Source organism: Amblyomma maculatum, chromosome 7 (assembly GCF_055883805.1).
Source record: "Amblyomma maculatum isolate TAMU_Amacu chromosome 7, ASM5588380v1, whole genome shotgun sequence".
NCBI lineage: Eukaryota > Metazoa > Arthropoda > Arachnida > Ixodida > Ixodidae > Amblyomma > Amblyomma maculatum.
In genome coordinates this window covers 143546921-143562768 of record NC_139350.1, presented here as the reverse complement: position 1 = coordinate 143562768, position 15848 = coordinate 143546921, and the positions used below count along the sequence as shown (strand labels likewise).

The 15848-nt window shown below is 44.7% G+C and overlaps 1 protein-coding gene across 1 annotated transcript in view; it reads left to right on the top strand.

The window, feature by feature from the left end:
* LOC146184904 (aurora kinase C-like) overlaps window positions 1-11042 on the top strand; it is a 31513-nt gene extending 20471 nt beyond the window's left edge. The window contains exon 7 of the mRNA XM_084608650.1: window positions 10873-11042. Within this exon, the coding sequence (XP_084464776.1) occupies window positions 10873-10977 (105 nt within the window). The 3' untranslated portion in view covers window positions 10978-11042. The remainder of the gene's footprint in view (window positions 1-10872) is intronic.
* The last annotated feature ends 4806 nt before the right edge of the window (window positions 11043-15848 follow it).

The following is a 15848-nucleotide window of genomic DNA, read 5'->3' as shown; positions in this document are numbered from 1 at the left end:
TGTAAAAAACCTTCGCTTTCAAAATATTCATTGCTGGATGAGGTGAAATACGAAACAGTTGATCATAAATTTATGCAATCAGTTTATTACGCACTACGCGCAAATAATATACTCTCTACTGCAAAGCGCACCAGCAGACAAACCGCTCACATACCTTTCATGGCTTTTCAAAGAAGGATCTGAATTAATAATCTCAAGCACAGCATATCCTGTAGCCGCCGCTTTGTGCTCTTACTCCTGATAAGGACAGAACAATGAGAGATGGCTCGACCATGGTCTCCTGAACCAATGTTACTAGACTAGCTGCATATAAACTCTCCGCCCGTGCTTTTAGTGTTGATGTTTTCCTTCCCTCGCAAGCCTCCCGATGCTGGGGCCGCTACATCTTGCTCCGCAGTAGACGGTCCGTCGCAGCCTACAGCTCGCGTAGACGTGTAGCTTGTGTGTGTTTCAGGCTCGCTGCTATTTTTCCTTGGCAAACTTGCGATACCAGGAAAAAGTGGTACTCGCCTAAAACGTCTTGGCCAGTCTCATCGCTGCGTTTACTTGTAGACTGTTTACACCACTGTATCAGAAACCTAGCAAGAAAATGGATGCATCGTGAATAATAATTACTGGCGTATGTACCGAGCTCCTGACAAAAAAACGCAATAGCCACCCATACGCGCATGTCTGTACGCGACCACCCACATATGCGCGCATGGAAACACATAACGTCCACACGCATACGAATGCACACTCATGTAAGCTCCCAAGAACACACGCACATATCATATGCAGACACGGACGCCCACACAAGCTTACCCATACGTGCGTGCCCATACGTGTCCGCGTGCGAGTACATTCAGTCGCACTCACGTACACTAACAACTGCCATGTACACGCAAGCACTCACCCGCAAATACTCCCCACACACACGCACAAATAGCCATTTTCACGTACGCAGACACTCTCGTATACCCACATGCAGGTATAGGCCCCACACGCTGAAACAGACGCACATAAATATGTGCGCCCACATATACCATAGGCGCGTATGTACACACACGCTAGCCCACCTTCACACACACATGCACACACTCACACTTACGTGCACGCGATCGAACTCATATACGCACACAAACGCACAAATACGCACTCACTCCCCAACACGCACGCAGGAATTTACGCAGATACCCACCCACGCAAGAACACATGCGCACAAACACGCACACATGCACATACGCGCACAAGTGCGGCCAGATACGCGCACTCTGACCACACGCATACGCAAACACGTGCTGACCCTCAGACACACATAGCACACAGGAATGCAAAAAACACGCATGCATGCACGCCCACAGAAACACAAACACACATACATACGCACAGACGCATGCCCACATACGCTCCAACATACGCGCATGCACGCGTAAGCACGCACGTGCGCACGTAGAACAAAGAAAATATGAGAAAACTGCGCTGCACAGCGCCACCGGCTAGTGAGAGAGGGAAGCAAGTTGCTTCTACAGCTCCATGATGGCGCAGGTACGTGGAGCTCACGCAGAGCCGCCGAGCTTCACAGCTAGAGCTTGTATACTAACTTTTATTTCTAAAGCAACAGCAGAACGTCATGAGGCAACAGAATATGAAGGGATGTCCACACAGTGCTCACTAAAAACGAAAATATTATTCAGGAAGCAATTTCTTAAAAAGGCGCTGTGTGAGCAAGCTCATTTTTGATGCCATAAGGTGAACTACGTATGCAAATATTCATGTCTTTACTGCAATATAGCTATACAATGGGTACTTACACAACTCTGATCTAACTGCATTACCTGAGAGGCCTCGAAAATTTCTTTAGCCAGCTGACCTTTGGGTTTATGCACAATTCGCCTGTTTTTATCCAGTCACTGGCAAGAAGAATCACGGCAGTCAACAGCAATGTGGCGCGCGGTGTTCCTCGCATTATGTTTCTGCTCCCTCAGTCTAACATTCAAACAACGATCAGTTTTGCTAACATAGCATCCTCCGCAACCGAAGACGATCGAATATGCTTGGTTTTTTACGAACTTCGCATATTTTACCTCATGCTCTTTCGTGCAGACGGGACCAGCTTCACTTGACTTTTCGAGACCATTTACACGAGCACAGATACTTCTCAATTTCACAGGAGCTGAAAACCCGCTGCAGCTCTCCTTACAATTTTTTTCAAATTATAGGAGACGACATGTACGTAACGTATCACAGACATATTTTTTCCTCCGCTCCTTTGGTTGACTGCTGTGCCAGATTTTAACTTCTTCAACATGCCCTCCGCTACTGCTACTAAAATACGAGGATATCCTTCAGTAATGAGCCTCTCAAATGGACAATGAAAGCTGTTGACAGTCCAAGGGGGTGCATTATTTCTTCATGGCGTTACTGAGTCAACACCCGACAATGCCCCTTTTTGCGAGCTTTGAGTGAGAGGAACTGTTCGGAAGCTACGGCATTTTATTTTTCTCTTCATAGGACCAGCACATACGTGTATCAGTGAAGTACAAAGTCAAGAAATTTTCTAGTCATTCACAGGCGCTTAATGTGTCACTTCAAGAGGCGCAAAAACTTGAAAAATAGACCGAAATGATAGCAATAAATTCTTCACCAAAATTTACCGAATCAGATTTAATCAAAACCAGATAGTCATCTACAAATCAGAAAATCGTACGGCATTTGAACTTATGAGATGATTTTAAGTGTCCGGTAGTGCATAGCTCAATAAAACTCTCTGAGCATTGGAGCAGTGCACGCACCTATGCGCCTCGCTTCTGAATAAAAGCACAGATATACCATTCAGAGTATGTAGATACAAGGTATGTTTCTATAGGGGCCAAAATGTTTTGTACAGAGATGCAAGACGCATTTTGGAAAGTAACTGCTCCGTACCTGTCAATTACTTTACCAGTGCAATTATCACTTTGTCATGTGGGATACAATATTACAAGTGTTTGACGGGAATAGCGAAAGAGCTCAATCATTTGTCCTGGTTATTAGGAACTTTAGTAACTTGCACATCCTTATGCCATGGCTGACAGAAGGCAAAAAGAAAGCCGAATGACAACGAGAAGTGATATTGTTACGCCGCGTAGCGGCGCATGAGAAGCAGAAGAAAGAGAACAAGAAGAAGCAGGGGAAGCGACCCGCGCACAGACTGCATGATCTGGGTTTTGTGAGCCGTGTGCGTTCGTCCTTCATACGATGTTCATCCGTATTAAAACCATTTCATCCGTTACAATATTTGCAAGTACCCACCGAAGCTGCATGTGCAGTGTTCCAATCCGCTGAGTGTTTGAAAAACTGTGGCATGGAGTCAGCTGCTTCATCAGCAGCTCAACTGAGTTCATGTGGCAGCAGCAGCTTCCACTACTTCCAAAGAAACCTTCGAAAAAAGCCAAGATGGATGCTTAACAAAGTTTATAACCAGAAAGTTATTCCTAATCCGGAGGATGTTCAGTGCGTCCTACGCCTCGGCCCAAAGTAATGCGGTTCAGCGAAGGATGAAGCCCACTCCCATCCCCCTCCCCTTCCCTTCCTCCCTAGCTACTAGAAATTACACGGCACGTTTCCCGACCAGCTGAAGAGCCTAGGCCATTAGGTGTTTCTGTTTCTCGGACGGAGCGGACATGGTGCTGCGCCCGAGACCTCGAACAAAAAGCCTCCCAATTAACAAGAATGTCACCCACTTGCGGACGAATTCTTTGTTTTTATTAGCCGCGGGCAAAGAATGGAGTTTTTGGGGTATTTCCCAAAGATTGCTTAAGCAAAAAGCGGGCGATGCGGTTTTCTCGGTTTTTAATGAAAACGGAACAGCCCATCTTGCGAAAGCGAAAAAGAAAGCTAAAAAATTGTGCGAAAAGTTCGATACAGAAGCCCTGTTTTTATTCATAGATAAGAGTGTATTTTTTTTAGCGCAAAAGCTCACCAATTAGTTATGCCTTTACGGGTGGTTATTTAATAAACATAACGTAGCAGCAGTGCCTTTTTTTTGAAAGTGAAATTCAATGTTTATTAGATTGAACATGTTTACAAAATGTATAAAAATACAGACGAGGGTCCCATAGTCATAACACTGCACCGGGACCCTCGATAGATCACTACAACAAAATAAATAATAACAGCAAAGTTAGCGAAAGCTTATAACATACAAAACATGGCAAATCGGTATCTTTACACAAAAACAAATGCACTAACACAGAAATTAGGCGAATCAGTAGTTTTACACAAAAACAAAGGCACTAACACAGGTATCAGAAATAAAAAATATAAAACATCAGCAGTTCAACAAATATTCCTTCAAGTTATTCTTAAATGTGGGCAAGGACATATAAGTTTTCAGTGTTAAAGGCAATGAGTTCCAAAATGAAATGGCTGCAAAAGATGTCGTCATTTTTCTATAATTAGTACGAACTTTCTGGAGTCATCATCATCATCATCATCAGCCTGATTATACCCACTGCAGGGCGAAGGCCTCTCCCATATTTCTCCACTTAACCCGGTTCTGTGCTAGCTGCGTCCACTTGACCCCTGCGAACTTCTTAATCTCATCCGCCCACCTAACTTTCTGCCTCCCCCTGCTACGCTTTCCTTCCCTTGGAATTCAGTTTGTTACCCTAAGCGACCATCGGTTATCCTCTCTTCGCACTACATGTCCTGCCCATGTCCATTTCTTCTTCTTAATTTCCACTAGAATGTCGGTAACTTGAGTTATTTCTCTGACCCACTCTGCACGCTTTCTATCTCTTAATGTTACCCCTACCATTTTTCGTTCCATAGCCCTCTGGGTTGTCCTCAACTTAAGTAGAACTCTCTTGGTTAGCGTCCACGTTTCAGCCCCATAGGTGAGTACAGGCAAGATGCAACTGTTGTATACTTTCCTCTTGAGCGATACCGGTAAGCTGCTAGTCATAATCTGCGAGTGCTTGCCAAATGCGCTCCATCCCAATCTTATTCTTCTTGATATTTCCTTTTCATGGTCCGAATCTGCGGTTACTATCTGTCCTAAGTAGACATATTCGCCTACTATTTCCAGTATTTCGCTACCTAATGTAAACTGCTGTTCCTTCCCGAGACTGTTGAACATTACCTTAGTCTTCTGCATATTGATTTTCAAGCCTACCTTTCTACTTTTTCTGTCTAGGTCATCAATCATTATTTGCAGTTCATCCCCCGAGTTGCTTAGCAAGGCAATGTCATCAGCAAATAGCAGATTACTGAGGTATTCTCCATCTACCCTTATCCCAAACTGCTCCCATTCCAAGTCTCTGAATACTTCCTCTAAACAAGCTGTGAATAGTACTGGGGAGATTGTGTCTCCTTGCCTAACACCTTTCTTTATGGGAATTTTGTTGCTCTCTTTATGTAGAACTATGGTTGCTGTGCAGCCACTATATATATCTTCCAGCACTTTCACGTACGGCTCGTCTACCCCCTGATTTCGCGATGCCTGCATCACCGCCGAGGTTTCAACTGAGTCAAATGCTTTTTCGTAATCAATGAATGCTATCTACAAGGGCTGGTTATATTCCGAGCATTTTTCTATCACCTGATTGATGGTATGAATATGATCGATAGTAGAGTACCGTTTCCGAAACCCTGCTTGATCCTTTGCTTGATTGCAGTCTAAGGTTGTCCTGATTCTATTAGCGATTACCTTACTAAATACCTTATACGTAACAGACAGTAAGCTGGTTGGTCTGTAATTTTTAAGGTCCTTAGAGTCCCCTTTCTTGTGAATGAGGATAATGTTTGCATTCTTCAATGCTTCTGGTACCGTCGATGACACCAGGCACTGCGTATACAGGGTGGCCAGTTTTTCTAGCATGATATCCCCCCCGTCCTTCAGCAAATCTGTAGTTATCTGCTCCTCTCCAGCTGATTTCCCCCTTTTCATAGTTTCTAGTGCTTTCTTGACCTCGTCCTTCGTTACTGGTGGAACGTCTGACTGTTTTTCCCTACCGCCAATCTCATTACGGTCCTGACTACTTTGGCTACTGTGGAGATCTGTATAGAACTCCTCGGCTACTTTGACTATCTTGTCCATATTAGTGATGATGTTGCCCGCCTTGTCCCTTATAGCATACACCTGGTTTTTGCCTATGCCCAATTTTTTTCTTTACCGCTTTAAGGCTTCCCCCGTTCTTTACAGCATGCTCAATTTTCTCCATGTTATACTTCCTTATATCGGCCACCTTGCGCTTATTGATTAGCTTTGATATCTCGGCCAATTCGATCTGGTCTGTTGGATTGGAAGCTTTCATACTCTGCCGTTTCTTAATCAAATCTTTCGTCTCCTTAGACAGCTTACCGGTATCCTCTCTAACTATCCTACCGCCTACTTCTACCGCGCACTCAGTAATGATATCTCTGACATTATTGCTCATTGCCTCTAGGGTAATGTCGCCATCCTCAGTTAGAGCTGAATGCCTATTCTTTAGCGAGATCCTGAACTCTTCTGCCCTCCCCCTCACCGCTAATTCGTTGATGGGTTTCTTTCTTACTAATCTATTGCTTTCCTTCTTCAGATTTAAGCTGATTCGGGACCTCACCATCCTGTGGTCACTACATCGAACTTTCCCGATTACCTCTACATCCTGCACAATGGCGGGGGTTTGAACACATTATGAAGTCGATTTCATTTTTAGTATCTCCGTTAGGACTTTTCCATGGCTATTTCCGGTTCTTCCGTTTGCTGAAGAAGGTATTCATGATTCGTAAGTTATTGCGCTCTGCAAACTCAACTAGTAACTCCCCCCTGCTATTCCTAGAGCCAATGCCATAGTCACCTACTGCATTGTCTCCTGCCTGTTTTTTCCCTACCTTGGCATTGAAGTCGCCCGTTAGTACAGTATACTGCGTCTTTACTTTTCGCATTGCCGATTCTATATCTTCATAGAAGCTTTCAACTGCCTGGTCATCATAACTACATGTAAGTGCATAGGCCTGTACAACCTTCAGTTTATACCGTTCATTAGGCCTAATTACGATGCCTGCAACCCTCTCATTAATACTATAGAATTCATCTATATTACCCGCTATATACTTATTGAGAAGGAAACCTACCCCTAGTTGTCGCCTCTCTGGTAAACCTCGATAACACAGTACATGCCCATCCTTCAGTACAGTATATGCCTCATTCGGCCTCCTAACCTCACTAAGCCCTATGACATCCCATTTCATGCCCTCTAGTTCCTCTAACAGCACTGCTAAACTAGCTTCACTAGCAAGGGTTCCAGCATTAAACGTTGCCAGGGTCAGTTTCCAATGGCGGCCTGTCCAGCGGAGCCAGGCTTTCTTAGCACCCCCTGCTGCGTCACAGGTCTGACCGCCGCCGTGGTCAGTTGTTCCGCAGCCGCTGGTGACTGAGGGCCGGGGTTTTATGGAGCTTATCATAGGAGGTTGTGACCAATTACTGCACCAGGGTGGCCAACTCCTGTTCTGGTGAGGGAGTGCGTTGCCGGATGTGTTTACCGGCATCAGGTCGCACCCCAAACCTGTATATGCAATTCCATCGACACGCGGATTTTTTTATTTTTTTTTGTCATCCGGTGGAGAATTGAGCGGCACCGAGATTTGAACCCCGGTCCTCTTGCATGCGAGGCGGATGTTCTACCGCTACGCCACCGCTGCACGCTTTTTCGGGAGTAGTAAATTGTTATTCGCTGCAAATCTTGTAGAGTTATAGTCCGAAAGTAGTAACGGAATAACAAACTGGAAATGCAAGCTGCTATTCAAGCTGCTTTGGGAAGTTCCTACAAAAACGATTAGCCCTCTTAACTGTTGACGACCCTTATAAGAGAAAGAAATCAAACGACGGTAATTGGATTTTTTTAAATAACTAAGACAAAGTGCTGCGTGCTTGCCCTATTGTCGTCAAAGACATGTATTGTTCTATTCCGCATGAAAAACTGTTAAAGTGTATTGAAGTAAGTGAGAGGAACGGAGCAGTTGCTTTCTAGAATGCATCTCGCATCTCTGTGCAAAACATTTTGGCCCTGATACAAACCTACCTTGAGTTTACTTACGCTGAATAGGATGGCCATGTTATCGTTCAGAAGAACGGGCAATACCAAGCCGCGTGCGTAGGTCCATTGCTCATCGATTTGGACTGAGGTATGTACGAAAGGACACTTAAAAATCGTCTCACTAGTTCACATGCTGCAAGATTTTCCGCTTTCTAGATGGCTATCTGGTTTTGATGAAATCTTATTCGGTGAATTTCGATGAAGAATGTATTGCTATTGTTTCCGTATTTTTTCATACGTTCTTCCGACTCTTGAAGTGACACTTGAAGTGCCCATGAATGACTGGTAAAATTTCTTGACTTGACCTTGTATTTCACTGTTGCACGTAAATGCTGGTGTTATGAACCGATAGGTAAATGCTGTTGCTTCCATACTGTTTCTTTCATTCAAAACTTGTAAAAAGGGGCACTGTCTTGCATCAGTAATGCCAATCAAGACATCATACACCCACTGGACAGTGAATAGCTCTTATAGTAATGTTGAGAGCGTCGCACTGCTGAATACCCTCTTAATATTCTAGCGACAGTAGCGGACAATGTTGACAAAGTTGAAATCTGATACCACAGTCAGCCACACTAACAGAGACGAAAATTAGTCTGTGGTACCTTATGTTCATGCCGTCTACCATAATTTGAAAAAAAAAATTGGAAAGAGAGCTGGAGAAGACGTTTTCAGGTCCTTTGAAATAGAGAAGCATGTGCGAGCATGTAATTGGTTAGAAAAGTCAATTTGAAGCTGGACCCTTGTGTACGAAAAAGGATGAAGTAAAATTTGTGATGTGCGTAAAAAGCCTGGTATATTCGATCCCTTTGGATTAGGGAGGATGCTATGTAGGCCAGACTGCTCGTTATTATAATGATAGGCTTAAGGGAACACAAGAACAATGTCAATAAATCAGTCGACCCCCCCCCCCCCCCCCCCATTGGACCTTACTGCTGTGATTGTTCTTGCCCCCCACTGTATAACGACTGCCGAATGACAGATACATACAAAGATCATCTGACTAGAGAAATTATCGAAGCGTCAGAGATAATGAAGTTAAGTCAGAGGTGTGTATGTATTCCTTCTGCAGCTATCTTGCAGAAAACACCCGATTTTTTATACTACTGCACCTTATGGTACCAAAACTGCTTGCTCAGAGGGACATTTGTCGTTATTTTTTGTTTGTTTGTTTTTTCAGTTTTTCTTTTTTCAGTGTCACTGGCACATTTATAAGCAATGGCTTCCTTATTAAAACTGTATTTGTAAGTCAGCGTTGTGTGTCGTCCTTTGTTGCCCCTAGCCTCGTGCCGTTGTGCTTTTGGACTATAAATAATGTCTGACGAACGGACCCATCAGCTATTGTTGTATAGTATCGTTTGCCAACCGGCAAGCATGTTTGGCACCTTTCGCAACCCTCTTGATGGATGGCTCAACTGATAAGTGAGCCCGATGGGGGCCGTTTCTAGCGTGGTATTTAAGCGCGTAAGCACTGTATGATTTCGCTAATGCCCACAAAAGACATAATTTTTGTTCCGGCGTGCACTAAAAGTAAGGCTAGGTCGGACTTCTACTTCCAGGGACTAAACATTCTGCTGCTGTGGGACTGTGCATGCGATGGCAGAGCTTTCCTGCCTCCCTTCCTTTCGACTGGAGCATGATAAAACAAGTCGAGAGTGGTATCAAATAGACGGATACTCTAGTGCAAATATCTGTGGTATAATGCAGGGCTTTATTGGAGTTTGCGGAATCGAGTCAAATGTCCAGAGGGAATTCTTTAGCATGGTCCCGAGAATAAGCAATAAAGCAACTCATTAGCAGAATGTTGCATCAGTATATGGGAAAAAATAGGCAGAAAATAAATAGTTACCATGGTAACTGGCCAAGGGCTGTCGTTGAGAATAAAAATGGCGTCAAATTGTGACCGCTTAATATGATTCAGAGGGTAAATCAAGTGGACGCTTAAGTAGCTTTAAGAGCAGAATGGAACATCATTAGAGACTCCACGATGTTGTGTCGGTACCGGGACGTTGTTTCTCTATTATGAGATGGTATTACTATGTCGCTATGTTGTGTTAGAGCAACTCGTCTGTGCCACTCCACGAAACCAGTGAGGTAACCGTGGTCGTCTTGGTACCAGAGTGTTGATCAGTAGGAATTCCTGGTAGCACTCTTCATAATGTGTACGTCGTATCGTGGCAGTGTGGCAGTCAGTGTTACCATTTTGCAGCAGTATATATCCAGGAGTAACAGCTGCACCCTAACACCTAGTAAGCAAAGTCTAGCCACCTAGTACCACGGAGTATGTACCGAACAGATATTGGCAAGAGTAGGCCTTCGGTAGTCTCCCTTATCAGTACACATAGGTGTATTACTTTTTAAGACGTTATACGCCGTCCTATCCACTGAGGCACCCTTCACCTCTCACACTCGCTTTCCTAGTAAAGGCGCGCCGTTCCGTATGCTCTCCTTTTGTTTCTGCTTGCTCCAGATTCATGCCACCTCTTTCGGCTGCCAAAGTCAGCCCTGCTGCCCAGCAGGGGATATGTGCTGCTATGCCATGGTTTTCTTCATACCAAGCAACAAACTCTCGGCCTGAACCGCTGTTATGTTGCGGACATTTGATTATATGATAGCCAAAGAAATGTGCTAAAGACAGATAGCCGGACAGATAAACGGACAGGTATGATAGAGGTAGGTAAATCGTCTTACATAGAACCTGATAGATACATTACCAGCCGGATACAGACAGTAAACCAAAGTAGGTTATTTATATAAGGAGAGATAAGTTGATCATGACAATTTCGCGATTAAACAATGCTAACTATATCATTTCTTCATTCTTGTGCAGCTGCTGAAAAGGCGTGCAGAAGAGCGCCCAACGTTGGACGAAGTGCTGGCGCATGAGTGGGTGACCCTTCGTGCTGACACTTCCGTGGAGTGTAGCACTCTGTAAGGCCGGGGTGACCTCCAAGAAGGATGTGCAGCAGGCCCAAAAATTGGAAGAGCCCAAACGCATGAAAAGACATTGGCATCAATGAGATTCAAGCAGGAATCTGTAGAAACAAAATTTGCAGCTAGGGCTCAGCAATTTCTTGTGGTCGTTCCTGCTGGCCGATCCAATCAGTTCCCTTACAAAAACTGAAGTTTTCGAAAGGTTCTAGAGTTTATCTGCTGCGTTAAACACTGACAGAAAACATTCGAATGAGCTAGTGAAAGAAAATATTACAGCGGATTTAGCTGAGCTGGCCAGATGTGGAGTATGTGCGCAAGCAAGTAGTTTCATTTCGTTTTCTGTTCGCCACATGAGTTCATGACAGGCTTCAGGGAGAATATCGCTGAAATTATGAGTAGAAAACATACTGCTGCTGCGCAATAAAATTTCGGCACCGCTTGAAGCACTTTCAAGGGCAATGCCAAAGAGATTGAAACCACTGTGTACTCATGGAAAATGATGAAGGCGACAGCACCCACTATACAGTAAGAAAGCGCCGTTTAAAATAAGGAAGATATTCGGCTCCTTTTATAGCTGTAGAGCACTCGCTTTTCTAGAACAATTTCTTTCAATATCCTCTAATGGATAACTTTTCAGTGTGTGCGAAGGCCGAAGGTGGAGTATTCCCACACACCTGCTATGGTTTCCCAACTTACCCGGAAAAAAAAAAAACTCTAAAACTAAGTCAGGAGAAGGGACTCGGCAGGAATGGGCCTAACAAATCCAGCCGTCGCACGCGGACTCTAGTATACCCACCGGCTCGACAATCTTCTCCCACAATTCAGGCAGGTCGGAGAGGCTGGCAATGACCTATATTTCTAATTCACCCTGGTCGCCAGGGCGTGAGTGGCGTCAAACACAATTGGGGCTTCGTAATTGTAGCTTCATCTAGATTTGAGGACCTGTGAAAATAGGGTCTGAACCAAAACGCCTCTTTGTAGGTAATAGACAATACATATTTACCGCCACCACCACAACTGACTAGTTCCTACAGGGTGCCTCGATGCCTAAACTACGACTGCTAGCAGCGACACTGCTGCATGAATTTCGAAGATTCACTTCGTGTCTTTAGACACAATAGGTGAGTGTCTTAACCATAGAGACAAGGTGGTGGGCTGCCAAGTATGGATAGTCTTCAGTTTATCTATTTTGGCTTTTCTCCTTACTAACATTACTTTTCGAAACGATATGAAAGCTGCTTTCTAAAACTCATAGATTGATCGTGAAACACAGTGCGATATAATAGCAGAAGTAGATTTCTTTAGTATGCTCTAATCGTGCGAGCTGCAAACAGAACGTTTTAATGGGACAAAATCTCTACCCTCATGTTTTGGCGGAGGAGAAAAAAATTCACACTTTGTGATGGTGGCGAACATGTATATCGGACGTTAGCTGAAGAAACACGAAAACATAGCAGTGGTTCATCCTTCGGACGTATGCGATTTGATTGGCGGCGTCAGCTGTTGGCACACTGGTGCGGCAATATAAGTATAATTTAGATGTTTTTGTTTTAATGTTTTGCTCTGATCCCACGGTGTGCATGAGGTCACTGGTAGGCAGACTGTCTCAACGCAGAGGGAAACACCTGTTGTAATGTTAATGTCAAGGGTAAAGGCCAGCATCAGCCCGAACTCGCTGTATGTATCGCTCATACCGCAGCAGACCGCTCTAAAACGTTTTTAGCTCGAACTTCGCCTTAAGAGCAGACTCGACAGGGCATTTAATATCACACTTTGTTTCGGTGAATATCCCTTCGAATGGCATAGCTGTTCCTTACCATACGGTCGTGTGTATGTGCGTGAGTGTGTGTGTGTGTGTGTGTGTGTGTGTGTGTGTGTGTGTGTGTGTGTGTGTGTGTGTGTGTGTGTGTGTGTGTGTGTGCGTGCGTGCGTGCGTGCGTGCGTGCGTCCGTTCGTGCGAGAATGAGGTTGAACGAAGACGGAAAGAAGAAACTGTATGGAATTGTGCCTCATGGTTAATATGCCGCCATCACTTCCGGCATGAAGATAGGAGAGAAAAAAGGGGGAAGTAGAATTTTGCGGTACTTTGGGCCACTAACGTGTGATGAGGCGAAAGCCTTTTTTGGAAACGCGGGTGGTTCCTGCTTCTTCTGTATGATCTGCGGTGCGGCACGCGAGGGCCAACGTAATGGCTCAGCAATGACGGGTCAGCTTCGTATATGCAGTAATCGCCTAGTGATGTCATTGGTCCTGAGTGGCCGTGACGTGATGGTGACGTGAGTCTAATTTATTGTACGTGATCGGATGTGACGTCATGATGTCCCATCCGGTCATGCCTCATGTGGGGTCATGGCCGATGAAATCATCAGGTGATGACATAAAAACTTAGCGGTATTTCGCGGATTCTCGCGAAGAAGTCTGGCATTTCTCGTGGGCGCACACTGATGGCCTTAATGTAGAGAACAGAGTCGCGCGAAGCTGGAGTCGCAGTTGTGTCCTCACCTCAGAGTAAGGCATCCACGTTTATGTCTTGAAGAAACTGGAGAACTGCCCGGACAGCCTTGAATATCTTGATGTTGAGATGAAAGTAGAGATCTACAGCACCCCTTTTTTCTCGCTGCCCATATATACCGCAACAAAACTTCAGTTGGCGCCTGCGTACGCCCATATATCTGTGTGTTTTCGTTTTGTACTTCGCATTGCTCTTTAAGTAAGCTTACACAACTCGTTCTGACGAAAAGCCGTGCTGTCGTCGTAGTGGTCGTGGTAAAGATTATCATTATTACTAGTCTGAGTTATTACAAAGATGACGAACTGCTCAGAATGGAAAGCCAATGTAAGCTGTTCCGACTTGTCGGTGCATAAATATAAGAAATTACAAGTTATAGAAAATCAAGAACATAAAATATAAAAAATAATAAACAATGCAAAATCAAAAAACAAAAACAAGCATGTTATCAGAGTGACGAAACATCGTCCATATGGGGCGACACTATCGCCTCATGCCCTCAACCGATGAGGTTAAGTGTCACCCCTAAACGTTTTTTATCTTCCTTGTCGTATATGGCATCAGCCCAAACTAGCTGAATGTCCGCAGTAGAGTTAAGGCTCGAACAATCGTGCCTCGACCAGGAATGGAACCACCATCCAAGCAGATTATCTTCCTTGGACCAGGCGCGGTAGAACAATCGCCGTTACCTGCCACACCTCATATAAAAGTGCAGCGCACTGTCACACTGTGTTGTAAATGTCGTCTTTATCAAGTTCCATCTGGAAGAGTTTTGAAGCGAAAGCTTCACTACGCTAGGTAGAGACTCGCTTCGCGTGGGCTTCAATTTGACCTTAATGTGACCTTCAGTTAGCAGGACAAACTGTTTCTAGGTGGTTTAGGTCTCCAAAAATAAATGTGACAGATACTGTGCCATTCCTTTCCTTTAAACCAACACACAATGCCAGCGCGGAACTTGTGCTATGCGATTCAGGTGTCCACAAAAAACTATGACTGATACTCTTTCTTTTTTATACCTAACACATTACGACACTGTGGGCTAGCCATTGACCTACAAGAAACCAGAGGGTAAAGCAGGGATAAAATATACTCTGCCTTCCTTTTCCCAAAACATAATACCACTTGAAGTTCAACTTTGCGGACCACACCACCAGGTCACGTCCTCAACCATGTCATCTTTGACATTTCAAACTTGGAGCAGAGGAGAGAGTGAAAGGGGTGGAGTACGTGAATAATTCCATGGATGACGTCACGTCATGTGATTCTTCGATGGAATCAACCATGACGTCAATCGATGGTTATGAGAACTAGGGGCAACCGCGCTTCGAATCATAGGCAGCCACTGGACGCCAGCGGCGATGATGCTGCGCTTAGCGCGTCGTAGCAATGCCAGTTAATTCGGGCTACGATACAGTTCTACCAAGCGTAACCATGCTGTGAAGCTTTCGCTGATTACTATCTTTAACTATTTAAACTTCTGCTAATTTGTTGCGGTGTGAATAAACGCCCCAGAACCCTCTCCTACTGGGAATCACTGTTTGTCGTATACGCCCACCGAGAGCACGTCGAGACCTGCTACAACTGCTGGGTGACGGGACAGAGGACTGATGCTCGCTCCAAGTCATGGGGAAAGTGCTACCGAAGATGCCGCGGAAAGCTCCCGAAGCCACAATTGGGAAAACTGCCGGTATGCTAACCTGAATGCATCGTATTCGAGGGGAGGGAGGGGGCAAGGGGTGCACACCAACAATCGGAATTTAAAGAATATTCTGCTCAAGAAAATAACATATACAAAGCCAAGAATGCCACGGAACACCATCTCTCTGGGCGCCAACAATTAATGAGGCAAGAGACCGCACTGAACTGGGAAGCTGAAAACTGGGATACTCTTAAATAGCCAGGGACGGAACCTCTCTGAGCGAGCTGTCGGATCTAAATCAGCGGGTTGAATATGTAGACTCATAAGTGATGTAAACACGCATACTAGAGAGACTTGAACCCCCAGAAATCATATTACGAATTCGAGACTTGTCCAAATATGGGACGCCCATGAGAGCTTCATGAAGGGAAGGAGAAAGCAGATGCGCATTAGAAGGATAAAGAAAATGTCGACTCTTGAACGACAGATGGAATAGTACTCGAACAAACTTCAGAATCAGCACTAGGGACACATTTGCGATGAAATGAATGGGGAATGTGAAAAGAATACCATTGTGTGTAAGTTATTCAGCCATGCCATCAGGTCAGCAACTCCAGCTATATGTTGGGACCATTAGGTGTTCATTGCACTTTACTTTCCGCTGCCACGCGGGCAACAAGTTGGGCATGTTCATGCACTAGAAGCGCCCTAGATATCGATTACC